At 46.2% G+C, this 27,588-nt stretch overlaps 1 protein-coding gene across 3 annotated transcripts in view; it reads left to right on the top strand.

Annotated features, from left to right (window-relative positions):
- The window catches only part of mdn1 (midasin AAA ATPase 1), a 59,794-nt gene that overhangs the window by 16,445 nt on the left and 15,761 nt on the right, over positions 1-27,588 (top strand). For 2 of the 3 annotated variants that reach the window (XM_044105705.1, XM_044105703.1), the window contains exons 23-71: positions 177-328; positions 1,721-1,899; positions 2,865-3,073; positions 4,481-4,627; positions 4,705-4,846; positions 4,914-5,048; positions 5,327-5,465; positions 5,587-5,719; positions 6,256-6,386; positions 6,665-6,803; positions 7,311-7,425; positions 7,539-7,811; positions 7,876-8,073; positions 9,031-9,239; positions 9,313-9,435; positions 9,668-9,865; positions 10,191-10,298; positions 10,919-11,107; positions 12,907-12,996; positions 13,085-13,348; positions 13,423-13,687; positions 13,772-13,931; positions 14,250-14,366; positions 14,434-14,642; positions 14,714-14,862; positions 15,783-15,982; positions 16,685-16,908; positions 17,207-17,320; positions 17,515-17,644; positions 17,803-17,909; positions 17,988-18,121; positions 18,670-18,836; positions 19,029-19,149; positions 19,322-19,535; positions 19,761-20,001; positions 20,076-20,199; positions 20,588-20,752; positions 20,838-21,031; positions 21,108-21,495; positions 21,735-21,847; positions 22,142-22,814; positions 22,900-23,061; positions 23,471-23,738; positions 23,823-24,061; positions 25,767-25,862; positions 25,942-26,036; positions 26,157-26,281; positions 26,724-26,879; positions 27,476-27,585. In XM_044105705.1, the coding sequence (XP_043961640.1) occupies positions 177-328; positions 1,721-1,899; positions 2,865-3,073; positions 4,481-4,627; positions 4,705-4,846; positions 4,914-5,048; positions 5,327-5,465; positions 5,587-5,719; positions 6,256-6,386; positions 6,665-6,803; positions 7,311-7,425; positions 7,539-7,811; positions 7,876-8,073; positions 9,031-9,239; positions 9,313-9,435; positions 9,668-9,865; positions 10,191-10,298; positions 10,919-11,107; positions 12,907-12,996; positions 13,085-13,348; positions 13,423-13,687; positions 13,772-13,931; positions 14,250-14,366; positions 14,434-14,642; positions 14,714-14,862; positions 15,783-15,982; positions 16,685-16,908; positions 17,207-17,320; positions 17,515-17,644; positions 17,803-17,909; positions 17,988-18,121; positions 18,670-18,836; positions 19,029-19,149; positions 19,322-19,535; positions 19,761-20,001; positions 20,076-20,199; positions 20,588-20,752; positions 20,838-21,031; positions 21,108-21,495; positions 21,735-21,847; positions 22,142-22,814; positions 22,900-23,061; positions 23,471-23,738; positions 23,823-24,061; positions 25,767-25,862; positions 25,942-26,036; positions 26,157-26,281; positions 26,724-26,879; positions 27,476-27,585 (8,733 nt within the window). The remainder of the gene's footprint in view (positions 1-176; positions 329-1,720; positions 1,900-2,864; positions 3,074-4,480; positions 4,628-4,704; positions 4,847-4,913; positions 5,049-5,326; positions 5,466-5,586; positions 5,720-6,255; positions 6,387-6,664; positions 6,804-7,310; positions 7,426-7,538; positions 7,812-7,875; positions 8,074-9,030; positions 9,240-9,312; positions 9,436-9,667; positions 9,866-10,190; positions 10,299-10,918; positions 11,108-12,906; positions 12,997-13,084; positions 13,349-13,422; positions 13,688-13,771; positions 13,932-14,249; positions 14,367-14,433; positions 14,643-14,713; positions 14,863-15,782; positions 15,983-16,684; positions 16,909-17,206; positions 17,321-17,514; positions 17,645-17,802; positions 17,910-17,987; positions 18,122-18,669; positions 18,837-19,028; positions 19,150-19,321; positions 19,536-19,760; positions 20,002-20,075; positions 20,200-20,587; positions 20,753-20,837; positions 21,032-21,107; positions 21,496-21,734; positions 21,848-22,141; positions 22,815-22,899; positions 23,062-23,470; positions 23,739-23,822; positions 24,062-25,766; positions 25,863-25,941; positions 26,037-26,156; positions 26,282-26,723; positions 26,880-27,475; positions 27,586-27,588) is intronic. The other variant, XM_044105704.1, reaches the window with a different exon arrangement.

Genomic DNA, 27,588 nt, shown 5'->3' with positions numbered 1-27,588 from the left:
ATATCATATATTGCTCCATATTTGTGCACTGGTAACACATATAGAATAATTGTGTTTTTTCATGTTTAAATCTTGATGAATCAATTATGTAACTAAGTTATTGATATATCTCTGCTGAAGTAGAAATCAATAGAAGGTTTTCCTTATGACTGGTGTGTTTGGTATGTTTTCTCCAGCTGATCCCAGCTCCACCAGGCCGGACCTGTGTGCAGATAGAGGGCTACTGGGTTCCACAGGGAGAACTGGAGCCAGCTCTGGATCCTAGTTACATCCTCACTGCTTCAGTAAAGCTCAACCTGCGCGATCTGTCCAGAGTGGTATCTGCAGGGTAGGGAAACTCTGACCCAGCCTGACTCTGTCCAGAATGTCCCTGATATTCAATAACTTGGATCCCAAGGTCAGCTTAGATAATCTGGGCTCTTTGTAAAGATTAAATGTGTCATGTTAGATGTAGTGTTCTCCATCTGCGCTCTGTGTCACTGGGATAAGCCAGACTGGATGAGGATGAGGATCATCATTTTAATATGAGCAGTGATTGAGCTACACACATTGATTAGGCAATAGGATAACATCTCATTCTGGTTGAACACATAATATGTTGATCTTTGTCATTTGTGGCACTGACAGAAAAATAAATGGTCCAGTTTTATGAATCTTAGCATTGAGTTATGCAGTCTGAGTTATCCACTCATCATGGATCTCAGGTTTATGGACTGGCCTCAATAGTTTGAACTGCTCTATGTGTGACGATGTCGATTCTCTCTACTCCACACAGGGTCAAAATAATGCATACCTGCTGAAACACACCCACTAAGATCTGGATAAATATTCACACTTTTATTCAGACTGGTTATTGAATGGGTTTGGAGTTTAGGTAAGGTCAGGGTCATTCCAGGATGCCCAGTTCAGCAATGAAGCTCAGTTCATTTGTGGTAAAGTTAAATAATTTAGAGGTGAACATCATTTTTCCTTATTTCATCCAATTTATGCAATGCACCAGAAAGTGTCAGTAAAACAATCTCTCAGCATGGTGGGTCTGCCACCACAATGCTCTGTGGCGTTGACCTGGTTCAGGGTTCCTCTGGATTTCCATTCAACCTAAGGGGAAATCTGGGTCAGATATTTGGAACAATTAGATGTTCCAACAGAAACAAACACAAACACACATCCAGACTACAATGGATTAAACACACAAAGTTTAATCTTCTGGATGGATCCCAACAACAAACCTGTTGAACATTTACGCTAAAGGCCATATCTGTGTCAGGAGTTCAGCCAGTTCAGATGAGCTCATCAGTTCTGCCAAGAAGAATGTTCATATGTCCATCTGGGATTCAGTCAGGAGTGTGTCACTGGCTGTTTACGGTCGAGGTGCAACTTGCTAAGACACATTTATTGAAAACATGAGTGTATTCGAGCAAGTGCGAACATTAGAAAATTTGCAATCAATTCACTCAGGTCCAGTTGTGATAAATCCTTGTAGATGTTTGTTCCACATACGGTATAGCTCTTGATATCACAGACTGATTTGACTGCTGTGATTAAATGATTTGTGCAGCTCTGGTTATATAATCTGTCCATTGTGGATCAAGTGCATCATTAAATCCATGTTGAGTGGACATGCTTATTAGCTTAGTTTCATCCTCTCTCATTACAACGAGCCTCTGCACTAGGCTAATGACTAATCGATGCTGTGTCCTGCCATGTTTGGGCCCTACAGGATTCACCCAGTGCTGATCCAGGGGGAGACGTCTGTTGGGAAGACCAGCCTGATCCGCTGGCTGGCAACTGCCACTGGGAACCAGTGTGTGAGAATCAACAACCATGAGCACACCGACATCCAGGAGTATATTGGCTGCTACTCCTCAGATGACAGGGGCAAGCTGGTGTTCAAAGAGGGTAAGAGTGGTGAAGGCATTGTCTAGGCATCAGTTCCATGTGACTGACACAGTGGGACATTTTTATTATTGTGGCATACCTCAAAGTTTTGGGAATATTATTCAAGTTCACAGTCAGGCTGCGCCGAGTTCAGTTCTACAGACGGTAGAACTGAACTCGGTTCAGTTCTACCGTCTGTAGAACTGAACTCCACAAAGCCTCACCTGTCGACTGTGATTTTGACCGATACTGAAATTCTTGTCTGAAAAGTCAAATTTGCTAAGTTGGCAGTAGTAGAGTGGCTGTTGACATGACCTGGTGGGCCGAGCTGTCAGTCAGTTCTCTCTCACAGTGATGAGCAGCTGATTTTCAGACCTTTGCAGAGATGGATCAGATGGGTTTTATCAGCTCATCACTCTGAGCTGATTTACCAGGTCATCCCTAATTTATTTTTGGTTCTGTGATTCTGGTCCACTCCCCGTCATCATCCCAATCAGTCTTGAGCCTTGCTTTTAGTTTCAAAATTTACTCACTTGGTACTAAATGACTGCAACCTATTGGACATGTGAAATTCTAAATGTGTGAAAAGATATTTAATGTTTATGCACTCTTCCTGAGCTCCATGCCCTTAGCAGCATGGAGCTCAGGAAGCTGGTTATCCTACTTGCTGATGTTCACTTATTCAATTTATTAGATTGAATAAATGATGTTCTTTTTTTGTCTGTAGTTTTTGTTAAATAGAGCTTATTTTTGTTCTGTATGTGCATTTACGTGACCTATAGACCCTGGTGAGACCTACTTGATGTGTAGAACCAAACCTTTAAAGGAGGAAGGCGTAAACTTGCTTTTTCTCTTGTCTTCAATTTCTCAACAAGAAGGGAAAAAAATTTAAAATGATCCTTAACTGTTTGGAGACTAAGGAATTCCCCCAAAAGGTTCATTGTGGATTTCCTGGATTGTATAATAAATGTTGACACTGTATTCAGGTGTCCTGCTTGATGCCATGAGGAAAGGCTACTGGGTGATCCTGGATGAGCTGAACCTGGCCCCCACCGACGTCCTGGAGGCTCTCAACAGGCTGCTGGATGACAACAGGGAACTGTTTGTGGCTGAAATGCAGGAAGTCATCAGGGCTCATCCCAGATTCATGCTGTTTGCAACACAGAACCCCCCAGGGCTCTACGGAGGCAGAAAGGTACGTCATCGCATGAGGACAGCTGTTCTGATCTCTGCTCCAGCTGTTGTACTAAGAAACCAACATGTTCCATCGCGGCCCTCTCCACGCTTTCCTGCTGAGTCTCACGGTTTTTTCGACCTTGAAGTTTTTGATGTGTTTTTAACCCAGACATACAGTTTGATGTTAATGTCATCGTTGTGTGTTTGAAACCTTCTAGAGGTCGAGTGGCAGTGGCACCACATGCAGCACCTGATGAATCCACTTTATGAATTCTGCCTTTTGTTACGACCCGCTACCCTCACCCTGGCTCGTTCTTATGTCTTTTAGAAAGATTACGGGAGAGAGGGGCCGCAACATTAAGTGAGTAGTGATTTTTAAACAAAAGAAAACCGAGAAAGAGAAACAAAAAGGGCACCTGACGGAACACACAGTGTGGAAGGGCTTACCTTAGAGGTCCGATCAGTAGGTTATGTTCCTCAATCCAGATGGCATCCATGGAGAAGGGTGAGCCTTTGCGATCCCTCATGCATAAGGCGTTTCGTTTAATAGTTTTTATGTTTTCTTTGTCTTTAAATATATATATATATATATATATATATATATATAAAGTTTTCTTTTCTCTTTTCCTTAAAAAACCTGCACCTCTGGTGATTTCGATGGTGGTTGGTCTTGACAGACGTGTAACTTCCCCGGTGCTAAAATTCCTAGTGTCCAGCCGGTTTTTCCAAAAACAAATCAAAACAAACGAAGACAAACTTCCTCCCGGCCAAAACTTCCGACGCTCCCCTCTGGGTGGATCCGTCCCGAGGTGAAGGTACTCTTTTTTCCATCCAGAGCCTTCCCGCACCGTTTTTAATCAATTTTTCCTTTTCGAACTCCGCTGCTACCGCAGCTTCGTACACGCCACCATCACTCATTCGTCTCAGGTGCGCCACCAGCCCAACCAAAACACCTGGGCTGGCTGAGCCCCGCCCCCCACCGGTGAACCGTCAAAGGTGCCAACAATAAAATAAAAATAAACAATCAGGAGGCGGAAGTAAAGTGTGAGCATGTAACACTTTGCATAATGAACTGATAAATATGTCCGATGAGACATTCATTGTTTTCCTCCCTCCAGTTCCTCATCATCTCAGTCCATTGTTTTCAGTTGACAATTTGTACAATCGAAGCTTTTTACAGGATGATCAGGTCAGATTCACATAGAGAATCCAGTTAGCTCAACTTTAGATCGTGTTCATTCAAATCCAGTCTGAGCTCCCAGTCCCATTCAGATCCTGTTAGATCCAGTCCAGTTCAGCTGATTGCTAAATGTTCATCTGTGTAAGGAGTCAGTGGAATGCATGTGGTGACAGTGGAGAGGAATCCCAACAGGAAGACAAACTTTGTTCAGCTCGGGGGTTGTAATGGAGCTGGTTGTGTGTCCAGGTTCTGTCCCGGGCATTCAGGAACCGCTTTGTGGAGCTGCACTTCGATGAGCTGCCCAGTGCAGAGCTAGAGACAATCCTGCACCAGAGGTGTAGCTTACCTCCATCCTACTGCACAAAGCTGGTCAAGGTCATGCTGGACCTTCAGGTAGTTTTACCTTACTGTGTATGTATACCTGCTGTGTTGATACCTACTGCAGCCTCATATCCCCCCGTACCTCCCAGTCATTGCGCAGAGGATCTTCTGTGTTTGCGGGGAAACATGGCTTCATCACTCTGAGAGACCTGTTCCGCTGGGCGGAGCGCTACCGGCTGGAGGAGCAGGGGGAGGCCACTCAGGACTGGCTGCAGCATCTAGCAGATGATGGTGAGTCTCATCAGACATGAGGCCCCGCCTCCTGTAGAGGCTGACTGAGCAGAGTGTTTGGGTCCAGGCTACATGCTGCTGGCTGGACGGGTCAGGAAGCAGGAGGAGGAGGCCGTCATCCTGGACACCCTGCAGAAGCACTTCAAACGGACAGTGAACCCTGACAGCCTGTTCTCCCAGAAACAGCTCATCAGTCAGTTCAGTGAGTAGCAGTCATCTCACTCTGCAGGCGCAGGCTGTAACTTTGCCTCCCAAGCAAAGCCTTCTGTTAGTTCTGCATTTGGTTTGTGGGGAAAATGTCTTTGATGGGAAATATTGTCCATAGAATGGGTGAAAAGTTCTCTAATACAACTATAAAACATTTTAGAGGCTTAAAAAAGTGATGAGTTGTGGCAGACGGACCTGCTGTGACTGTGGTCATGGTTGGAGGTTTTGACAGAAGCACTGAGCCCTCAACATGACTCCTGCTGCAATCACCAGGTCCTGCGGTGGGCAGTGTTGCAGCGGTACCAGAGGAGTTCCGTCATGTGGTGTGGACCCAGAGCCTGAGGAGGATGGCGGTGCTGCTGGGGCGAGCGCTGCGCTTTGGGGAGTCGGTTCTGCTGGTGGGAGACACAGGGTGAGCTCCTTCCTGCTGCTGCTCTGTGCCTGTCCTCTGCTCTTCCTTTCTGACTCTATGAAGGATGGAGATTTTTCCTTGTCAATTGTTACAAGTTCTTTTAATCCTGTTTCTTCTCCAGATGTGGGAAAACCACCATCTGCCAGCTGTATGCAGCTCTGGCTGGACAGAAGTTCTTCTCTGTCAACTGTCACATGCACATGGAGACGTCGGACTTCCTGGGAGGCCTACGGCCCGTTAGATACACCCAGCAGGTACTTATGAACACATGTTGGCGTTCTGGGAAGATCCTTTATTAATCCATTGTGAACTGGAGCTATGTTAATATACCAAGATGAATAAAATAGAGGCCTAACAAATCCTGCAGAAGCAGACCAGGCCTCCTGAGCAAAGTCTTCTGTTATCTCTGCGTCTGCTTTGTAGGAAAAATTTCTTGTCAACGGGAAATATCTGGGGAAAGGTTTTATTAATACAAAACATTCACTGACAGGATGAGCAGGAAGCTAACACACGAAGCTACTGATAAAGAAGCCAGTGAAGGAACAAACTAAGGAGTGTAGTGGACTTCTAAATCAAAATCAAATCAAATTTTATTTGTATAGCACGTTTCAGCAGCAAGGCATTTCAAAGTGCTTTACATCATATCAAACACAGAAACACAATGCAACATAGAATCAACAATCAAAATACAATATTAAGTCATGTTTCATCAATAAATTTATAATTGATTACACAATAAGTCTATTGTAGATCCATCTTCTAATGATCATTTGTGTGTAATCATTCCTAGACTGTTGGTGAGGACGTCAGGCTGTTTGAGTGGAACCATGGACCATTAGTGCTGGCCTTGAAGGAGGGCGGAGTCTTCCTCTTGGATGAGATTTCACTCGCAGACGATTCTGTGCTGGAAAGGCTCAACAGGTACAAGCGGAGAACCGGTCCTGGTTCCGATAGTTTCCACAAAAACATTTTCTTTCTCTTTTCTATCATAAACTTTTCTTTGTTTCTTTATTTGGAAACTGTTTAAATATTTCAAGGTGTTTCCTCATCAATTGATAATTTAACCTTTAACCTAATTTGGCCTTTCTGCTCTTTCTAAGTGCTGGCAACATCTATTTTGTCAGTTTAGAGTAACAATTTACTACGAGTTGCTAAATAGTTGAGCAGAATTTGTCGTGATGCACCGTGTTTCCCGCCAGTGTCCTGGAGACGGAGAAGAGTCTGGTGCTGGCAGAGAAGGGCAGCGGAGATGACGATGACGTGGAGCTGATCAGAGCAGCTGCAGGCTTCCGCTTGGTGGCCACCATGAACCCTGGAGGAGACTTTGGCAAGAAGGAGGTACAGAGCTCTGTAGGGAGGAAGATGGCAGACGTGGGAATTACCCCAAAGGTCAACTATAATCTGACCTTCTGACTCATAGAATCCACCAATGGATACTTATTCACATTTTGTCACAATACAGACACAAACTCACCTGAAACAAAATATTATACATAATTTCCCAAAAAGTTTTCAAATGAGTGAATCTGTCTCAGTCTGCTCTGATATGTTATCTCTGGGTTTGTCTTGTTTTTAGCTGTGAGCAGAAGTCGAACACTTGCACTATGTGTGTCTGGTTCATAGTTTTTGTTGTTTGAGCCTTAAATTTGAGCGTCTTTATTATTCGTTAATTTAGTACAAAGGGCTAAACAAGGATTTAGAAAAGGATTTTCTATTACTATTCAAAATTCTGCAGCTCAGAGTGAGGACTAAATGTGGCAAACAGTGGAAAGATCCAAAGATTTTAAACTTGTTAGCAATATGCTACAAGTGGAGGTGAACTCTGACCTTTGTTCTGCTGGACAGCTGTCTCCTGCCCTGAGGAACCGCTTCACTGAGATTTGGTGTCCTCAGAGCAGCAGCCGCAGCGACCTGGTCCAGATCATCCAACACAACCTGCGCTCTGGACTCTCATTAAATGGTAAACCAACGTCTGGGTTAGTTTAACTGGGCCTCCCTGGGATTATTATGTCCAGGATTAGTGCTGCTGATGCCTTTACAGTGAACATATTGCGTGTGTTTAATGGAATCCAGGCATAGACGTTGCAGAAGTGATGCTGGACTTCGTGGAGTGGCTGGGCCAGCAGGATTTTGGCCGGCGCTGCGTCCTGAGCATCAGAGACATCCTGTCCTGGGTGAACTTCATCAATGCTGTGTGTGAGAGGGATGAGGCCAGCTGCATGACCATGAGAGCATCTGAGGAACAGGAGGAAGACGAGGAGGAGGCAAAGTGGGATCTCAGACTGAATGCTGTCACAGCTTGTGTCCATGCTGCCTGCTTGGTTTACATAGATGGCCTTGGTTCAGGTAAGCTGCAGCCCTGTCTCAGTGTTCCTCTGGGAGCTTCAGCTCATCCAGAGCTTCCTTGCAGGAACTACAGCGTCCTGTGCAGATGGTGCCCTGGCTGCACGCCGGATGTCTCTGGCTTTCCTGCAGCGGAGGCTGAGTAGGACGACCCGGCTTGATGAGGAGATGCTGGAGGCCCTGAGGGTCTATGACCCCTGCCTGCCACGGGACCCTCAGTGGGGAGAGGACTTCTTTGGCATCAACCCCTTCTACATCGCCATAGGTACGGATGTTAATTATCTCTCTGTATCAGCACTCTGCAGTCAAGAAAGTCCAACTTTCACAATGTCCCATCTCTATGGAAACTCACTGTTCTGAGGCACCTGAAAGTCTTCTTTTTGTGATTTTTACAATCTCCTGCTCATTTTCACACAAGATTCACACACAATCAAACAAGTGAATGCTGTTTTGTTGTGAATGCTTATCTCAACTGCATTGGAATATTACTGTACTGCTAATTCTTTTAATGAAGAGGGGAGGGGGCTGTTGAATCTCAAGTATTTTGATAGGCTTTAGAGCTGTCTGTAAACTGGACCTCCACTGGATTGAATTGTAATTGAAATTTGATTGGACTTTCTTTTTTTCAGTTCATGTCCTGAGAGGACTCTCCTGTAAATAAACAGGATTAAATACAATTAAATGTATGTAATCTGTCTGTTGTGAAAGAAGGAATATGTGGGAATATTCCCCTAGAACAAAGTGACTGCAATGAGTCTGCATTGTTGTACACATTTCTATGTTTACAGAAGTGTAAGAAAATGTTTCATTTCAGTCTAATGTCTCCATAGCTCTTATGCAGGCTGCATGTTAAACTGACTATCAGATCTGATATGCTGGTATGAAGCTATGTTTAAAAATGCTAGGTAGAATCATCCAGAGAGACAACTGGCTGGTAAAATCCTTACAAATCAAAGTTTCTTTTCTTCTATTAATTAAATGCATCAGACATAAGATTTGTGATAATATTCTGTCCAACAATGCAACTAGTACTGTGTTTTTAGTTAAAGTTAATAAAAATCAGTTTGGGATATGCGCTGACACAAAAATTTGAGTCATTTTGTCTCTCAGAAGTAATTTCAACATCATCTGATGTTGAAATTAAAACTATGACCACAAAAAGACAAAGGTGCAGAACATTTTGTCTTAAACATTTCCTATGAATGACCCGATGTTCCATCAGGATCTGAAGCTGAGAGCCGCAGCCTGTCTGACTACGCCCTCACAGCAGGCACTGCGGCCATGAACGCCCAGAGGCTTTTGCGGGCTCTGAAGCTGCAGAGGCCCGTGCTGCTGGAGGGCTCCCCCGGAGTGGGAAAGACCAGTCTGGTGGCGGCGCTGGCCAAGGCCTCCGGGAACCAGCTGGTCAGAATCAACCTGTCTGAGCAAACAGTAAGTCTGTGATCCCCCTGCACTCTGAGAGCATCCGGTAGCAGCGGCGTGTTCATGCTGTTCTCTCTGGCAGGACATCACCGACCTGTTCGGGACAGATCTTCCTGTGGAGGGAGGGAAGGGAGGAGAGTTTGCGTGGCGAGACGGCCCCCTGCTGGCTGCTCTGAAGGCTGGCCACTGGGTTGTTCTGGATGAAGTAAGAAATACAAATCATGCAGTTTTAGTTTCTACAGGATTTTTATGTTTAGACTCCATTTTCAGGTTTATAGTTATGATTCACCTCAGGTAAGTTTGTCTCTCGCTGCTGCAGAAGAAGTTGAAAAGTTAAAATGCAGTAGATTATTCATTTCCTCAAGTCCATGTGATTACAGTCTAAACTCGTGTTGAATGCTAAATGAGAATGATGATTGCTGCTGTTCATTCCTCAGTTGAACCTGGCGTCCCAGTCGGTGTTGGAGGGACTCAACGCCTGCTTTGATCACAGGGCAGAGATATACATTCCTGAGCTGGGCTTGAGCTTCCAGGTCCAGCAGGAGAAGACCAAGATCTTCGGCTGCCAGAACCCGTTCACACAGGGCGGTGGACGCAAAGGACTGCCCAAATCCTTCCTCAACAGGTTCACTCAGGTGACTTTGTTAATAGTGTAGTCTCTAAATGTCCAAAAGTGATAACAGGAGTTTTAAATGAACAATGTTTATAAGCTACTAAGGATCCCAGTAGAGATGCACACATTACAGTTTTGTGGCAGACTGGATGATCATTTCCAGCCATCAGTCAGTTCCTCAGTGCATCTCTAATGTCTTCCATTCTCATGCTGCATCTTTAGTTCAGGACCGTTTCTGAAGTTCTAATGCTGTCGGTGACGTCATCCTTTCTGCTCATACTGAAACCCATTGACCTCAATATCACCACTGCTTACTGGCTGCTTCTGTGTGTACACAATCTTTCTAGGTCTTTGTGGACCAGCTCACCTACAAAGACATGGAGTTCATTGGAAATTCTATTTTCCCCGCCATTGATAAGGAAATCATCGCAAAAATGGTTGAGTTCAATAACAGGGTGAGTTTCTCTGAGAGAAGTGAGCTCTGTCTGGTTAGGAATACCTACAGATGAGGAAAAATAACCTAGTCTGCTGTGTTTCACTGAGTTCATATTCAAGCCAGTGATGGTGAGCTTCTGTGGTGCCAGATAAAACCTCATACATCAGCCTTTAACAGAGCATACATCTACTATCACTATGTTCATACTGTTCCTGTTTGTTGTTTCAACCCAAAGAGACGAGGTGCTTCATCATCTCTTATTTGGAGTCATCTGCATAAAAACTCTGTCCCAGAAATCCACAGGGCTGGTTTCATAGGACATTTGAGTTCACCTAGTTCTCTACCATATTCTGTTCCCAACCAGCCAGCCTTGTTCATGATCAAGCCACATGGCCTGACGGCCAGTGACAGCTGCTTGTGTACGACGAGTTAATATCTGATAGCATCACTGCTGCAGAAAATGTTACTCGTCTTCAAGAAACTAGTGATTTCCATGACCCCTTTAAGTGTAATCAGTAGAAAACTCCAGAAACACAGTCTAGTAGTGTTACAAATTAAATTTCAGTTTCCTATTTCAGTCTTTTTTTCTTCCACTCATTCAGACCGATTAAAACCCGTTTTGTTGCTGTTATCCTCCAGCTTGTTCAGGAGGTCTGTGTGGAGAGGCTGTGGGGGCAGAAAGGAAGCCCCTGGGAGTTCAACCTGCGGGACATATTCCGCTGGTGTCAGCTGATGCTCACTGACCAGTCGCCAGGATTTTTTAACCCAGGCCAGCATGTGGCCTTGGTTTATGCTGACAGAATGAGAACTGAGGCAGATAAGGCAAAGGTAAGCTCAACACCCACTGAACCTATTGCTCAAAGATGTTGAACTTTCAACCTTTTTCACTCAGTAACAGTGAAAAAGGTTACAACTCTGAGGATGTGTCAGTAGGCCTGTCACGATAAACGATAAATCAATTAATCGTACCATGAATTAAAACTATCGACGTCATTTTAATTATCGCCTTTATCGTCTCTTCCGGCCTTTTTCTCTTTCTGTTGATGACACTAAACGAAAAAAGGCTCAACTCCGCTGCTCTCCACTGACCCTCCCTTCCTCATTTTCTTAGTGTAATGTCCAGCACACACTACACAATCTTAGAGGTGTCGGCCGATTGTCGGCCATTTTCAAAACCTGAGAGATCACACATTAGCCGACAGAAATCCTAGGTATAACGGTTCAGGTTCGATCGTGCCATGTGGTGTCCAACAATGGGTACAAAATAATGGCTACAAGTCCAGTTATCTCATTTTAAAACCAGGCATTAATCAATGCTGTACTACAATCTACAATGCATGTGGCTCTAGTGTCAGGGTAACATCCTGACTGAATGAAAATCATTATAACCTATTTATGTCAGGTTAACGAAGAACAGCTGAAAAGTTACCGGGTTCATCAACTGTGTAGTAATTTCGCTCAAACTCCTCCCCTTGTCATTTCTATATTCTTTGCATGAAATGATTTATAAACATTAATGTTGTTTCCACATATCATCTCCAATGTCCGCTGGACTTCGGGTTGCGCCTGTCAGCTGTTTGGGATTCCCCTCTGTAATTTCCCCTCAGAAAGCAGGAGGAGAATACCTGCTGTCTGATTGGCTACTTGTCACATTCAACAGGCTGCCTTAAGATCCCAGTTGGAAAACCCCTGATTTAGATCAGATCTACCGTAACACACCACACACTACAGGATGATCACAAGCGATCAAAGTACTAAGATTGTTGTAAGGGGAAAATGTAGGTGTGAACTAACGTGTAGTGTGAACTATTGCTTCAGGTAGTCGGATGTGCCCATCCATCCATCCATCCATTTTCTATACACCCTTCGTCCCTAATTAGGTCGGGAGTGTTGCCGGTGCCTATCCCCAGCTAACGTTCCGGGCGAGAGGCGGGGTCACCCTGGACAGGTCGTCAGTCTGTCGCAGGGCAACACAGAAAACAGACAGGACAAACAACCATTCACACACACACACTCACTCCTAGGGAGAATTTAGAGAGACCAATTAACCTGACAGTCATGTTTTTGGACTGTGGGAGGAAGCCGGAGAACCCACGCATGCACAGGGAGAACATGCAAACTCCATGCAGAAAGACCGGGAATCGGGACCTTCTTGCCTTACAGCAAGAAGGTCCTGGTTTCGACACAGCTCTACCAACTGGGCCACTTCGGATGTGCCCATCTTCTCTATTTAAATCTAATGATTACGGAAGGGCAATATGGAATACGCACTTCATAATCTGCACTCTTTTGGTTGAATGCAGTATTTATTTCCACTTTGGTGTTTTTATTCAAGTACATCTTTGTTAATGGAGACTGAGAATCCATTTTATTTTTGTTTTTGGTTGTTTTGTTTATTTTATCAGTTCCGGTGTTAAGCGTTCTTTTGAAAATAAAGTGTATCTATCTTTGGCAGGAAATCGCATGCATTATTATGTCATTTCCATTAAATCAGTGTACAAAGGTCTTCAAACAATACTATCATCTATCGCAATAATTTTTTGAGACAATTAATCGTTCAGCAAAATTTGCTATCGTGACAGGCCTATGTGTGAGCCAGCAGCTGATGGGTCAGTGTGTGTGTGCAGGTCCTGCTGGTGTTCAGGGAGGTGTTTGGGGAGGATTATGAGCCTTACTGTGGCTCCAAACACTTCCACATCACTCCTCTCAGCGTTCAGGTTGGTCAGCGCTGTTGAACCTCGTCTTGCCATCTGTCTCGTTAACATGGCTGAAGTCGTCTGTGTACCCTGCTTGCTGCTGCTTTAGGTGGGCTTCTCTGTGCTGTGTCGTAGTGGGGGGGCCCCGGTGGCTGTGGACCCCCCACTGTCCATCACACACCAGTGCCTGAAGCCTTTAGAGTCTCTGATGAAGTGTGTGGATATGGGCTGGATGACCATAGTTGTTGGTCCAACAGCCAGTGGGAAGACCAGCCTGGTGAGACTGCTGGCCCTGCTGACGGGGCACCGCCTCCAGGTGATGGCCATGAACAACTCCATGGACACCACGGAGCTGCTGGGGGGATTCGAGCAGGTAGTGTTTCAGCCTCCGCTCTACTGCAGAACACCAGCGATCACTGTAAGCTTTCTCTCTCATCCTGTATGCAGGTGGACATCATACGTCCATGGCAGCAAGTGCTGGAGACAGTCGACTACATGGTCGCAATGGTGATAAGGCGTGGACTGATGTCTCTTGACAATGGCACCCAGGACACAGAGTTTCTGCTGCAGACATGGGGTGTGTTCTGCCAGTGGTTGAAGGAGAATGGCCTACAAAGACCAGCAGGAGCAGTGACCTGTGAGGCACTCAACAAGTTGGAGGTCATCATCCTTCTGCTGCAGAAACTCAACACCAAGCTCAAAGTGTTCACCGGTAATTTATAGTGCATCATATGCAGGATGCCGTTCCCATGGTTTCATTGGCGATGTGCCCTAACGTAGCGGGCTTTGCCTTCAGACATGTCCAAGCTGCAGATGGACTTCACTCTGCTGAAGGAGCGTCTGGCCCAGCTGGAGGACGGCTGGACCAACGGCGGCTTCGAATGGCTGGACGGGATGCTGGTCCAAGCCCTGCAGGCCGGGGACTGGCTGCTCATGGACAATGTCAACTTCTGCAGGTACCAACTTCTGCATCTTCTCTCTAGTTCTCCAAATAGTTTTGGATCATTAATGAAAGAAAAAAACACTGAACTCCAAACAGAGAAATTTTGATGATTTATCTAAAATGTACCAGTCACATTTTCTTTGTACCTGAGTTGGTAAAACTCTCATAGAAAATGTTTCTTGCAGTGAACAACACTCACCAGCAGATTAGTTTTTGGGATGGGTCAGGGTTCTGGTGGAAGATCAGACCTTAGCTTAGTCTCTGATGGGTGATGGCCAATCAGCTCTCAGGTAATTTGGAGACAACCACTGACCATGTGTTTCTTACTCAGTGCTTCTGTCCTGGATCGCCTCAATGCTCTTTTGGAGCCCAACGGATCCCTCACCATCAATGAGCGCGGTGTAATCGATGGGAAGACCCCAAGGATCACCCCTCACCCCAACTTCAGGTTAGCACTGGCGGGTATTTCGAGGTTTGGATGGTTCTGTTCAGCTGATGTGTTCCTGGCTTTGCAGGCTGTTCCTCACCATGGACCCGGTGCATGGGGAGCTCTCCAGAGCCATGAGAAACAGAGGGGTGGAGGTCTACATCCCAGGGGAACTTGAGGGGTTGTGCTGGGACACTTTGGACCTAAAGACCCTGCTCCACTCTGCCGGTGTGACAGGGAACTGTGTGTGTGACTTGCTCATTCAAATCCATCAAGACATCAGAAGTGCCATCTGGGGTAAGCCTTGCGAAATCTGCTGCACTTCCACTAGTGGAGCCAGAGTTTTCAGACACTTCTCTGCCTCTCAGACTCCTCAGCCTCTTCGGTTGCGGCTCTTCTCCATGCTGCCTCTCTGTTGTCCTGCCAGCTGCAGCGAGGTGCAGACCTTCGCAGCGCCCTGCAGCACACCTGTACTGAGGTCTATGCCTTCTGTCAGCGCTCTGCTGCCAACCAGAAGGTATGGTACCGCCTTCTGATGGCACTCAGGTCACACCCTTACAGTATTGACACACAACAGTGGAGAAAATTTCACAGTGTTATGTAGGCGAAAAGGTCTCAATGTGCAACACATCACCCCCGATTGTTTGGACGTTTAATGCGAAGGGTTTGAAGTGGTCCAGGAAAAATTGGTTGCTCATGGTTGGACCATCTTGTGTGGCTAAATGAAAACAGTAATAATGGTTTCATGCATAAATTGTCTTTTGTATTTAATCGTCTTGAAATGTAGTAAATCTGAAACATTTAAAGTGGACATATTATGCTTTTAAATTCTTCTTTTCACATGTAAATTATGCACTTATGGTATATGAAGTAGAACTGCAACGCTTTGGTCTGATCTCCTGGTTATTGTAGCTCCACAGACCGCTGGTTTAGATTTAGAGCAACAAAATGTTTTAAAGCAACTCGTTTTGCTGTGTTTTTTTGAGACATTTCACATCCTACCCCCATTGTAGTTTGATAGCAGCGATACAGTTATCTACCAAGAGAGAAACTTTTTATTCAAAAATTTATTAAAGATGCCAATTTCAGCATAACTGAACTTAGACTACAAAATCGGGAAAGAAAATTTCAGATTCACAAAACTGATTAGCCAGAAGTAATGACCTGGTTTTAAATAAAAACATTTTGTCTCTCCTAGCAACTCAAAGTACACCAAAAATTAGGACTAAAAAAGTGGATTTTGCTTTTTTCAAGTGAAACAAAAAAGCAAAAACATAAAGTATGTGTTGGGAAGCTAACATTGTTACAGTACTGAATGTTTCAGGTCAAGATTGGAGCAACATGTTAACAAAATGATGTTTTTTATTTCATGATGGCAAAGAAAGGGATGGGGTTGGAGGTCAAAAAGAAAATAAATATATTAGTTATTTCTTTCAGCAAGCCCAGCAAGTGATTGAGCAGCACCTGGTTGTCATGGATAAGGGTGCCTGGGGAGACGGGCTGCTGTGTGCCGGGGTGTGGCCGGACAGCTTCCCCTCAGCTCTTCTCTCTACGGAAGATTCCTGCTTCTCCTCTGTCCTCAGGGACGGGCAGGTCCTCCTGTTCTGCCTCAACTCCCTCAGCCTGCAGGGGAAACGGTAAGAATGAGTATAAAATGTTCTATACAATGCAGAAAAATCTTGCTCATCTTTTTGAGTTTATATGTTTTTGTACCAACAGAGACCTGTTGATACAGGAGACATTTGAGGCTTTTGAACAGGAGAAACAGCACTTTTCTCATTTCATAAGCTTAACATGAATGTTTTACTTTAGAAAACACACAATAAGTTTTGTAAATCAGAAAAACTTTCATTCTCTAAATAATCTACAGCCAGCCAGGCACAACCAATATAAATAGTACATATCGTATGTAGAAAGTATCAACAACAGTTAAAACACAAGTCTGCTTCATGGTTGGACATTAATGTTGTGTAGTAATTCTGTACTGCAGTATTACTCCCTAAAGTATCATTTTGGCCTCATCATGCTACGGATCATCTTCTAAGTAGCATGATTCGTAGAGTATTGTGCTACTCTACGTGCCTCACTACACAGTAGTTTGGAGTGAAAGGTCACATTTTGGTCAGAGCTTTTGTGACTGAAAAAACAAATATTGACAGATCTTCAAAGCTGATTTCCAGCTGCTGGCACTAATAAAGTGAAGGGGTTATGTCACCACCTCTGGCAGCCTGAATGGTTCCCTAAATGATACTTTTACAGAAACAGTCCTGTCCATTTGTCTGTCATGTTTGTCTCCTCTGAGAGTGAAAGTTGGATTAGGACCAGCTGTGTTTGTGCAGAAACCGTCCACTGAGACTGAGAGACCTGCAGCAGGCCTTGCAGAGCAGTGGAGTCCATGAAGACTGTGTGTTTTCTGGAGGAGTACTGGATCTGGAGGATGGTGATGCTCTCAGGCTCATCCCCACTGCAGTGAGGCTGGTGACAGAGAGAGCATCGCATGGAGACTGGATCCTCCGCAGCCACTGGCTCTCCAGCCTGGGGAAGAGCTCCAAATATCTGCCAGGTTTGTGACTTCCTCAGTTCATTACTTGATTCAAGTAAAGTCACTATAAAAGCAGTTAACAGGGAAAAGAAGATTATGTCCTGTAGTAGGTAGCTTCTAAATACACATGAATGAAAGATGTAAAACACGGACATGTCTGTTTTATTTTCTAAGCAGCTTCTGCATGCATAAATAGGACAGATCAGAGACAATCAGCAGACCTCAACTCATGACTGTACCTCTGAGTAGTAGCTGGAAATCCTTTGTTCTGAGTTGTGTGAGTGTGTCAGGTAAATGGATGTAATGTGACCTGTTTCAGAGCCGGCGCTGGTCCATGTGGAGGCAGGAAACCGAGCTCTGAAGGCGGTGTTCAGCAGCACCCTGGCTGTAAAGGGGAAAACGCTGGCAGAGCTGCTGCAGCCGCACAGCAAAGGTAGTAACTCTCATCACTGTTTGGTTCTGTTATGGCAGTTTAAAACCAAGCAGGAAGGAGTTCTGCTGCAGAGGAACACAGTCCAACTGGACCCAAGAGACTCTTAATGCCAACATTGAATCTTTCTTCCTGTAAAATCAGCCCAGCTAGTTCTGGTTGGGCTCTTAGTGACTGCATCATTGTGATACTTCCAGATGAATACAGGATTCTGATTGACATGCGCTGGAACAAGCAATACCTGGATATTCTAACTAACAAGTGCAACTTTGAGGATGAGGAGAGATACATGGAGTTCCTGGAGGCTCTGAATGCAGTGGCTAACAGGTAGATGGACTGACCCTGTGGTCATGTTGACAACATGTTATTTGTATGTTAAGTACCTCTACAGTTGACTTACAGAAACCCATCTGGTATTATTGTAAATGCTAATAATCTAAAGCATAAACACAGTGAGGTCGAGCATCGTGGTGTGTGTGTGTTAGGACTGTTCTGATGATGGACCGGGAGGAGAGAGCTGTCAGCTGCTCCTGCACCATCAGCATGGCTCCACCCACTTCCGCTCTTAGAGTCGCCACAGCCTTCAGCAAAGGTAACAAAACTCTGACTTAAAATGACACATTTCATATTGAAATGCTTTTCTCAAAGGTTCCTTTTCTCGCTGATGTAGGAAGCTTAGACATCAGCCAGCTGCCCCACCCCGTGCTCATGCACCTGCGAGCGTTCTTTGACCAGTGGGACGCCTACGTCCTGCAGGCCGTGCAGAATGGACAGCCGCACATCTCTGACCACGTCATGTTTGAGGTCAGGAACATTTCCTCCCCTCTGCTGTAGCTTTGTTTACACTGTCCTTGACGCTGTTCGTGTTGCTAATGGCCAATGTAGAATAAGAACTCTGATCCTAACCCTGAAACATTGTGCTGGTTTAAAACAAAAAAAGACCATGCAATGTTGTTTGTGTAAGTTGTCCACTGTTTCAAATAGTTTCCAATTGTTGGCTTTGATTTTAGAACTTTATTATTAAGACCATAGAAAAGCTGGAGTTTTTTAATCTCGGGTTGTTTCCATCTAAATTTAAGAGCTGTACAGAACCAGAAACATTACAGAACATCACACAGGGTGTCCATCCAGTATATCAGCTTTTCTTACTGAATACAATGTCCATATTGTAAATAAAAACCCAGATATAGAAGCTTTTAGTTTATTAGAATGCTTAGCAAACAGAATAGACAGAAATGGTTTGAAATGAAGCAGAATTGTTCTGAGACTTCTGGTAGGTTTCAGTTCAGAAGGCTCCAGTCATCTCTTGCAGCAACCCTGACTCTGTTTCCCCCTGCTGTTCCGGAGGTTAGATCCTGCAGCTGCTCCGGTGGCGCGACCACTTCTGGGACGTGTGCATCATGCTTCCAGCGGACTCCCAGGGCGTCTCGGTGCTGTCGCTGCACTGGCAGTGGCTGCAGAAGCACCTCATCCTGCGCCTGCCTCAGCTGCTGATGGGAGACACAGCAGCCACTCTGGAGTAAACACTCTTCCTCTCATCTTTTAATTTCTGACTTTTGATCAGTCTATAATTCCTTTACAACACTTTTTTTAAAAATTTGCACAGTTTCTTATTAAGAGGTTATACTGTATAACTGTGTAACTGCTGTTCCTGAATCTCGACTGTACGTTTTGGTGTTTAACTTGTGACCCTGGTTGTTCTGTTGTGCAGGGGTCAGCAGGACTTACAGGCTGTTTCAGCAGCCATCCAGAACCTTTTGTCCACTCCAGTGTCGGTGGCCGCTGCACTCAAAGGCATGCAGAGGTCTCTGGGGAAAGCTCTGCCTTACAAGGTCTGACGAAGCCTTACTGCTAAAGCATCTCCTTCTCTCTTTACTAACTTTAGTAAATGTTTTTATGAAACTCAACATTACTGTAAATATACCGTAAATGTAAAGTTCATACGCTGCGTATATGCTGTATATATGCTGTGTAAATATGTAAATTAGTAATGTTTGTCTTCAGCTGGAGGCGGTGGCAGAGTGTGCGTCCCGGCTGCGGCTGCTCAGCACGGCTCTGGATGTGAACACGCTGCAGCTGGACGAGGCTCTGAGCTGGGGAGGGCAGCAGCTGCTCCGGGTGCAGGCAGCCGGACTCTGGCTCGACATCAAGGAAAGCCTCCTGGAGGCATCAGGTCTGGTTCTGTCTGCTAACAACCAGCTGGACCCACACAAGTCTGGTAAGTTCTACATGTCAATGTGTGTGTGTGTGTGTGTGTGTGTGTGTGTGTGTTTACATTAGTTTGAAACAGAGGCTGAGGCATTGTCTCTGTTTGCAGTGATGAACATGGTGCTCTAAAAGGATCATTTAATTGTTGTATTTTTTTGAGATTCTTGCTGGTGTTCCATGACATCACCATGAGGTGGTCTGTAACCCAGAGGGATGTGTCATGTCACCCTGCCAGGGATCCTGGAGAAGCTGCTGCTGAGCGTGGAGCGGCTGCAAAGTCACATGACCTCCAGAGGGCTGTCAGGGGTCAGCTCCATGTCTGATGGAGAGGCAGAGCAGGGCGAGGTCCACATGGGCCGAGCTGGGCTGCTGCAGCTCCGAACCCAGACCCAGCTCTGGCCTTTGATGGAAGGCCTGTCTGTCCTCAATCAGCTGCTTCTCAGTGCAGATCTGCTGCACCTGGCTCTGTCTCCATGGTAACCTCTTACTTGTCCCACAAATATAGTAAGACATTGTTGGAAACCACTCTGATTTTCCTGTGGATCCCCAGTGACCATGTTGCTGAGGATGACCTGCGCCGGCGGCTGTCCAGACACCTTCGCTTCTGCCTGCAGTCTACGCCGATGAACGTGGGGCAGCTGCAGAGCCTGTGGTTCCTGCTGAGCAGCGACGGGGTAGGTGGACTGCCTTTACCACCCAGTGGACACAAACACGATGGATCATTTCACCTCTGTTCCTACTGAGGCTCAAATCTGGATTTTTGTTTATAGTAACTTCATAATTCATTTATCTGTTTCTGTTCTTTTGTTTTCTTTATTTTGGATATTTAAACTGTCTTCCATTTCCTGTGTTACATCTTTGTTAGAATCTAAAGTCTATTGACCTGTGAGAATGTGTTATACCATTACCATTATAGTACAACAAAACAACAACACAATCATTTATCGAAATAACTTCTGTGACAATTTATCGTCCAGCAAATCTGTTACCATGATGGGTCTAGTCCAGGTCTGTGGTTCTGTGTGGTCCTTAGCCTAACTAACTCCTGGTTCTGGTCTGCAGCTGCAGGAGAAGCTGCCTCTGGTGTGGTGTGATTTGCTCTCTGAGGCCCTGGCTGCTCTCTGGAGCTGCAGCGTGACCTCTGACCCCACCCGCTGGCTCAGATGGAACCCAGTGGATCCAGAAACCCAGAAGGATCTGACACTGCGCCCCGGAGCAGAGAACATGGTTCTGACTGTTAATCTCTCTCTAGTTGCTGACTGGGAGTGTCAGACTTCCTGCTCGTGGATAACGTGGCTGATGTTGCTTTCAGGGCCCAGCGTTGCTGAATAAAGCAGTGTGGTCCCGGTGCATTCTGGGAGTCCTGAGCAGGGGAGAGGTGCAGGCGGAGGCCCCCCTGTCCTGTGGGGTCAGCCTGGGGGAGTGGGAGGAGAGAGTCCAGCAGCTGGAGGTCGTCTCTTCTGTCCTGTGGGAAAACCTGACCTTTCCAGCCACAGCCCATTTCAGGTACAGTCCACACACATGCACACACACTATGTCACCCTTCCCCTTCCACTGACTGACAGCAGCCATGCCTCCACAGGGTAACGGACCTGAGGCTGCAGGGGGCGGTGCTGCGGCGTCAGCTCCAGAGCATGGCCGACCTGCTGCCCCCCCACCTTCAGGAGGGCTACATGGAGAGTTGTGAGAGCCTGGTGCAGGACGCTGCGCCGGTCACTGCTGCCCAGGAGATCCAGACGCTCCTCAAGAACTTCCTGCCTCCCCAGCTGCTGCCTGAAGGCCTGATGGCGGCCTGCACAGCCTGTCTGCAGCAGTTTGTCCAGGTCAAAGGTCAGGGTGGAGACTCCCTTGCCCAGTGTGGTGTGTTCTGGGTCAACATGGGCCTGCTGCAGATCCGAGTCTGGACACCGCAGACCATCTTTGACCCGGCGGTGAAGAGGAGCTACAAACTGAGCTACGCTCAGCAGGAGGTCTGTCTGGAATCAAAAACATGATGGGGTTGATTATAAAGAAAAAATGAAATGTTGAACTTCACACATGGATTTAGGGAAATTATATTTTCTTCTTGAACAATCGAGTTATTTTCTATTTAGCTCACAGTGTGACCAGTCCAGTTAGTTTTCCAGTAGTTCTCAGCTGTCAGGCACCAGGACTGCAGAGCAGGTGTGTGAAAAATGAAAAGACTGAATACTCTGTGTGTCTGCTGTAGCTGGCTCTGCTGCAAGATGAGTGGAAAGCACGCAGCGCATCATCTGAGCTGAAGAGTGGAGAGGAGTTGAAGGAGAGCAGCACCACTGATGGCTTCCAACATCCCAGGATCAGGTCAGAACACCCAGGAGCCAACCCAGCGTTTCCTTCAGCTACCAGAAAACTCATCCTGTTCCTGGAAGCTGCTGTAATCATCTGCAGAGTCACTTTTGGCAGCCAATCAGATGTCAGGGGGGCCAGTGCCCTCCTGAACGCCCCACAAGCTCAGGTTACCTGTGGATCAGTAGACCTTCTGTCTCATCCACAGACACTGTACACAGAACCAGAGTACAGTATTAATTTTGACAGCAGAGTTTTATTTAATTTTAATGTTTGTTGTTGTGTCTGTGTGTGTCTGTGTATGTGCAGATACTTGTGGATCCGCATGCAACAGGTGAAGGATCAGATAGCGGAGCTGTCCAGGAAGCAGGCCTTCCGGCCACAGCAGGCCCAGTATGGCCGCCTGTTCCGGGAGCTGCAGCACTACCTGAGCAGCGTGGGCCACATGTCGGCTGTGGAGGAGCTGCTGTCTCGGCTCCTGAAGGCCCTACAGGACCCGTCCTACTTCAGGTCCGGTTCAGCCATCCGGGCCCTGCTCAGAGAGGAGGCTGGCTGGCAGAACTCTCAGCAGCGCTTCTGCCAGAAGCTCCTGGACGACTACTCTCTGTTTCCCGACCTGGTGGGCCCAGTCCGGACCGGCCTACTCCAGCTGCGTCACGGCATGAGGCTGGTGGCCTCCCAGCTGGCCATCTCTCTGACTCCTGTCCCTGGCCTGTCCAAGCTGGTGTCCTGCTTGGTGTCCTTCCCCTCCGTGTCCCCCAGCCTCCCATCAGACCTGGACCGGGCCCAGTTCCTGTGTTCCAGGACCTGTATAGATGTTGTGCATAGCCTGGAGAAGCTTCTGCCCCAGCAAGAGGCAGGTAGCGTGGCCCCTCAGCCATCTGCTCTGCTGCTGAATGCTCTGCTGTATGTCTACTGCCACAGCTTGTCCACAGGAGAGCTCAGTGAGGAGGCATGCAGCCTCTTCAGACACATCTGCCAGGTCAGACGTCCCGCTCGGCCTTTGTCCACTCATGTTTCAGTAGCGGTGTTGCTGGATTCCTGTCTGACCATGTGATGCTCCTCAGGCTGTGGTGAATGAGTGGGACAACCAGGAGAAGAGGAAGCAGGAGCAGGAGCAGCTGGAGGCTTCTCTGTACCGCAGCCGCAGCCGTCTGCATGGCTCAGGCCTGACCCAGGACCAGCAGGACGAGACAGACTTCAGGCGCTACTTCCCTCAGTTCAGCAAGGTAGAAATATCTGGCAGCAGGACATTTGCCCTGGACTCTCTGTCTTTGCTTTACAGTTCTTACTGGTTAGGTTTGATCTTTTAATAGCAGTTACTGAAGCATGTAGCCTACCTGATAGCTCTCAGCAGCACATGCAAAGGCTCATGGGTAATTAGCTTATCAGTTGTCCATTTATAATGCCCAAGCATCCATTTTGCATCACCAGATGACTAACACCAGCAGGCCAGGAGAGAGAAGTGTGTTGTCCAAGGACACAAACCACGAGGGCTTCAGGCATAAATTACTCATTTGCAGTTTGAGTTGTTATAGAATGTAAAGGAAATTCTATATATTCCATTGTGAATGAGCATTTTTACTAACTCTTTTACTAACAGTGATTGGGATTGGTTGATCTGGTTTTGTTTTCCAGGACTTTGCAGATATTTTGTCCCAGCCCAGCCTGGAAGGCCCGGCTGACACAGAACCAGAACATGAGGCTGATTCTGCTGCAGCCTCTCTGTCTGGACCTGCCATCAACACACTGGTCCAGGTGCATCAGTGTGTGTGTCTGGGTTACGCCCAATCACTGTGGTACCAGAGCGCACCACTAACCAATCACAGTAAAGAACATATCAAAGCCCTGATCTCTTCCCATCAGATTGCTTCCCCTGTGATGACTCACTTCTATCATCTGATTGGTTAGTAACGTCTGTCAGTCTGATATTAATAAATGTTTACTATTCAAGTCAGAGTGTAACAGTTAACTTGTATTTCTTGCTTAGATTCGGAGCTGGACCTGCAGCTGGCCGGCTGGGGCCTGCTGCTCTCTGCCCTCTTCCAGAACACTGTGTCGGGCTCCGGGGGTTCTGATGAGCTGGCCCTCTCCTCAGAGGGGCCCTATGACTTCTACCAGCAGCCTAACATGAGAGAGGCGCGCCTCTGCCTGCCTGTCCTGGAACAACTGAGTGAGACGGTGAAGATGAGGTTGGAGGAATGGCCGGAGCACCCTGCTCTGGTCCAGGTCAGTCCTCCTGCAGAGACACCGGTGATGGACACATGACACGTCTGTCGACTGATTTCAGTTTAACATGGTGATTATACAGGCAGTCCACGCATCCTACAAAGCTCTTAAATTTATTTGAGATGTAAGTCGGCCTTAAATACATTCAGCACAGGTCTTAAATTTTTGTCATAGCAACCCTATTCAATATCATGTGTAGCAATTTTTTTTTTCTCATGGTCAAGAAAACGTTTGAGTCGTGCACAGACATCTTCATAGTGAGCCCATCGATGTATATTATAGTATTAATCATACACTATAGTAGGGTAATATCAATGGTTTAGGCTACAAGTAACTAGTTGCTAGTAAGTTCAAAAATACTTCATTGATCCCAAAGGGAAATTAAACTTTGTTGTAACTCAGTTCAAAGTCTTCAGGAGTCAGACTTGTTCTGGAAGGTTGAAGTGTACAGAGTGAAACGGATTGGTGACAGTTCAGTGCCCTGTGTCATAGAACCAGGTGATTGTTGAGGCCTCCATTTGTGTCTTCTGGAGTTTCTCACAGAGCAGATCAGGCTAAATTGTTTTAAATGCTCTGGAGAAATCAAAAAACATGATCCTCACAGCATTGCCTGCTTTGTCCAGATGACAGTGGGTTTGTTGAAGCAGGTATGTGATGACATCATCAACTCCAACTCCATAGTGATAAGCAAACCACAGGGGGTTTTGATATGTCCTTGTCTGTTTCGTCAGGCGGGCCAACAGGAGTCTCTCCAGGACCTTCATGATGTGAGAACATGGGTGGCAAAAGGTCTATAGTTGCTGACGGCTGAGTTTTCTTTGGTACCAGAACCAGGCAGGATGTCTTCCACAACAGTAGAACCTTCTCTTGGAGCAGGTTAAGGTTGAAGAGATGTTGCTGAATCCTACAGAGCTGCTCTGGCTTCCAGGACTCTGGAGATGACATCATCTGGACCTGCAGCTGTGTTCCCTAGCCCTTGCTAACTAGCTTTTTTTGTCTCTCATCATTCAATTCAAATTTATCACCAGTTGGCTGGGTGATGTTTGTTTTCACCACTAACTCCAGTCAGATAAAGAACGTGTGAAAATCAATTTTCAAGTCTTGCCACAGATTGTCAATTTGATTCAATCTGAACTTTAATTAGTTAAACAACAGTTAAGACGGTTGTAAGTTTCAGCAAGTTGACATTTTAGGACCTCTTAATGACACCTGGTCTGAAACTTAAGAAAAAGAGCCCCAAAAAACTATAAACATATAGGATGGTTGGAGGATCTTGTTGTATTACAGTGAAAGTATAAACCGTGATGTTTCTGGATGTGTTTGTGGCTCTTGGCAGGAGCTTTGTGTTTCTCACACTGCACAAGGCTCTCTGCAGCCTCTACCCCCATAGTGCCAAGCTGTAAAGCTTTTCTCACAGAATGCACCAAGGCTTGTTTGGGTTGGCAAAAAAGTGAGAGATGGAACTCTACAGAAGGAAACAGAAGAATGAGCACAAAGTTTGTAGTGCAAAGCAGGTTGAGAGCTATGGCTGTGACTGAGCTCTACTTCACAATCATCTTCTCTACCTGTTGGTCTGACACAAACACAAGATGTTTTGTTATGTGGAAATGTTCAAGGGGTATGAATACTTTATCAGCTCATTGTAGCTGAATGTTGCAGAGTTGTGTCCAGTGCTGAGTGTAACAACTGCTCCTGTGTTGTGCAGCTGAACGTGGTCATGGACAGGATCAGGTCGTTCAGCTTGGCCTGCCCTCTGGCCAAGTTCCTCAATGGTCTGGAGATTCTGCTTGGCAAGGCGCAGGTGAGACACTTGCACCCACGCGCTGATGTAACAGACTAACAAACATTCAGCTGGCTTCTGTTTGCCGTCAACCAATCAGGAGTGGGAGAATAACGCCAGCCGTGCCGTGTCCCTGCGAAATGAACTGGAACCAGTCACCCAGCTGATCATCCAGTGGCGCAAACTGGAGCTGAAGTAAGTTCTTCCTGATCTGGTCTGACCAGTTTTCTTATTGTTCTTCACCCTGAAGTAGGTGTGAGTTGATTTAGCCTAAAATGTTCGTAATCCACTGCCCTGACGGTCTCTGTGTTGCAGCTGCTGGTCAAGCAGCCTGGACAACACCTTGAAGTGCCACATGGAGAAATCCACCAAACACTGGTTCTCCCTCTACCAGCTGGTGGAGCGTTACCTCCAGGAACAGAGAGAGGAGGTGGATACAGGTAGACCCAACCACTCAGCCGGCGTGTCATCCTCAGGCTGATCTAGAGTCAGCCTGGGTTTAGGACTGATGTCAGAATGACAGTTCAGTTCCAAAGTGTGTTTTTAGTAAATACATATCTTACTAATAAACATGAGGATTTTTTTTTTCTTTTTAGACTGAGAATAAAATCTATTTTCCTCGGTGGCCTTGGTTAGGTTACTAGATCAAGGGTGGGCAGACCCGGTCCTGGAGGGCCGGTGTGTGTCCTGGAACACTAAGACATCTCTCTGATCCAACACACTTCAAATAGCTGAGTCCACTCATATGTGGAGTCAAGTTCTCCAAAATCCTGCCAATGACCTCATTGTTTGACTCATTGTTGAAATAGAGACACATCTAATGTACCAGAGGGAGAAGGCTTCAGCTACTTCTAAAAGGCCTTTTGCTGTGACTCTCCCCAGCAGGAGAGCAGACAGACAGCCTGTCCCTGTCCTCTGTGTCCTCCACTCTGGAAGCCTTCATGGAGGGCTCCACCCTGGGCGAGTTCCACACCCGTCTGAGAATGCTACTCAGCTTCCACTGCCACCTCCTGCTGGTGCCTGATCTCCCAGGTCAAGGTCAGTCCTGGGCCCACATACCCAGCTCTCAGGGTGGAAAATATCTAAAAAATTAACCTCTTTATGAAATTTGTGATTTGGTGTGTACAGCAATACAGATCTAGCTCCACACTGTTCTACAAACAGCCTTGTCTGTGAACGGCAACCTTCCAGTTTCTATCTGCAGAACTGCACAAATCTACATAATTCCTCACAGCATTCCTCAAATAAATATTTCTGAAAATGACCCATGTCCCCGAAAATACAGAAACTGGACAGAGGTTGATAGCTGAACAGAAATGTCAGTATTGCTGTCTGAAGGCATTTCTGCTTAAAACATTTCAACAAACTTCTGCCCAATCACACAACACTTCACACATGCTCTGCTGAGATAGTTTGACCTGGTCTGGTGTCGAGTTTGGCAGGCAGATGCCTTTCTGAAAACAAACTAACACAAATTTCATCACAACTACATCAATTAGAGCTGATTTCAGCTCTCAGGATAAAGTATGTTCGCCCTTAAGATGATTCTGATCCACTCGTGTGTGAACAGAACCACCAGCAGGCAGAACTCAGCTGGAGGTTCTGCCTGTGATGACCTGTTGTTTCTCTTCCAGAGTCTTTGTCCCGACTTCTGTGGAACCTTCATCAGTACTACAGCCAGTTCTCTGAGTCCGTCCAGGCCAAGATACTTCAGCTCAGGCAGCCCATTGAGAAGGAGCTCAAAGTA

Source organism: Gambusia affinis, linkage group LG22, assembly GCF_019740435.1.
Source record: "Gambusia affinis linkage group LG22, SWU_Gaff_1.0, whole genome shotgun sequence".
Classification (NCBI taxonomy): domain Eukaryota; kingdom Metazoa; phylum Chordata; class Actinopteri; order Cyprinodontiformes; family Poeciliidae; genus Gambusia; species Gambusia affinis.
The sequence above is the reverse complement of the archived record's forward strand: the minus strand, read 5'-3'. Positions and strand labels throughout refer to the sequence as shown.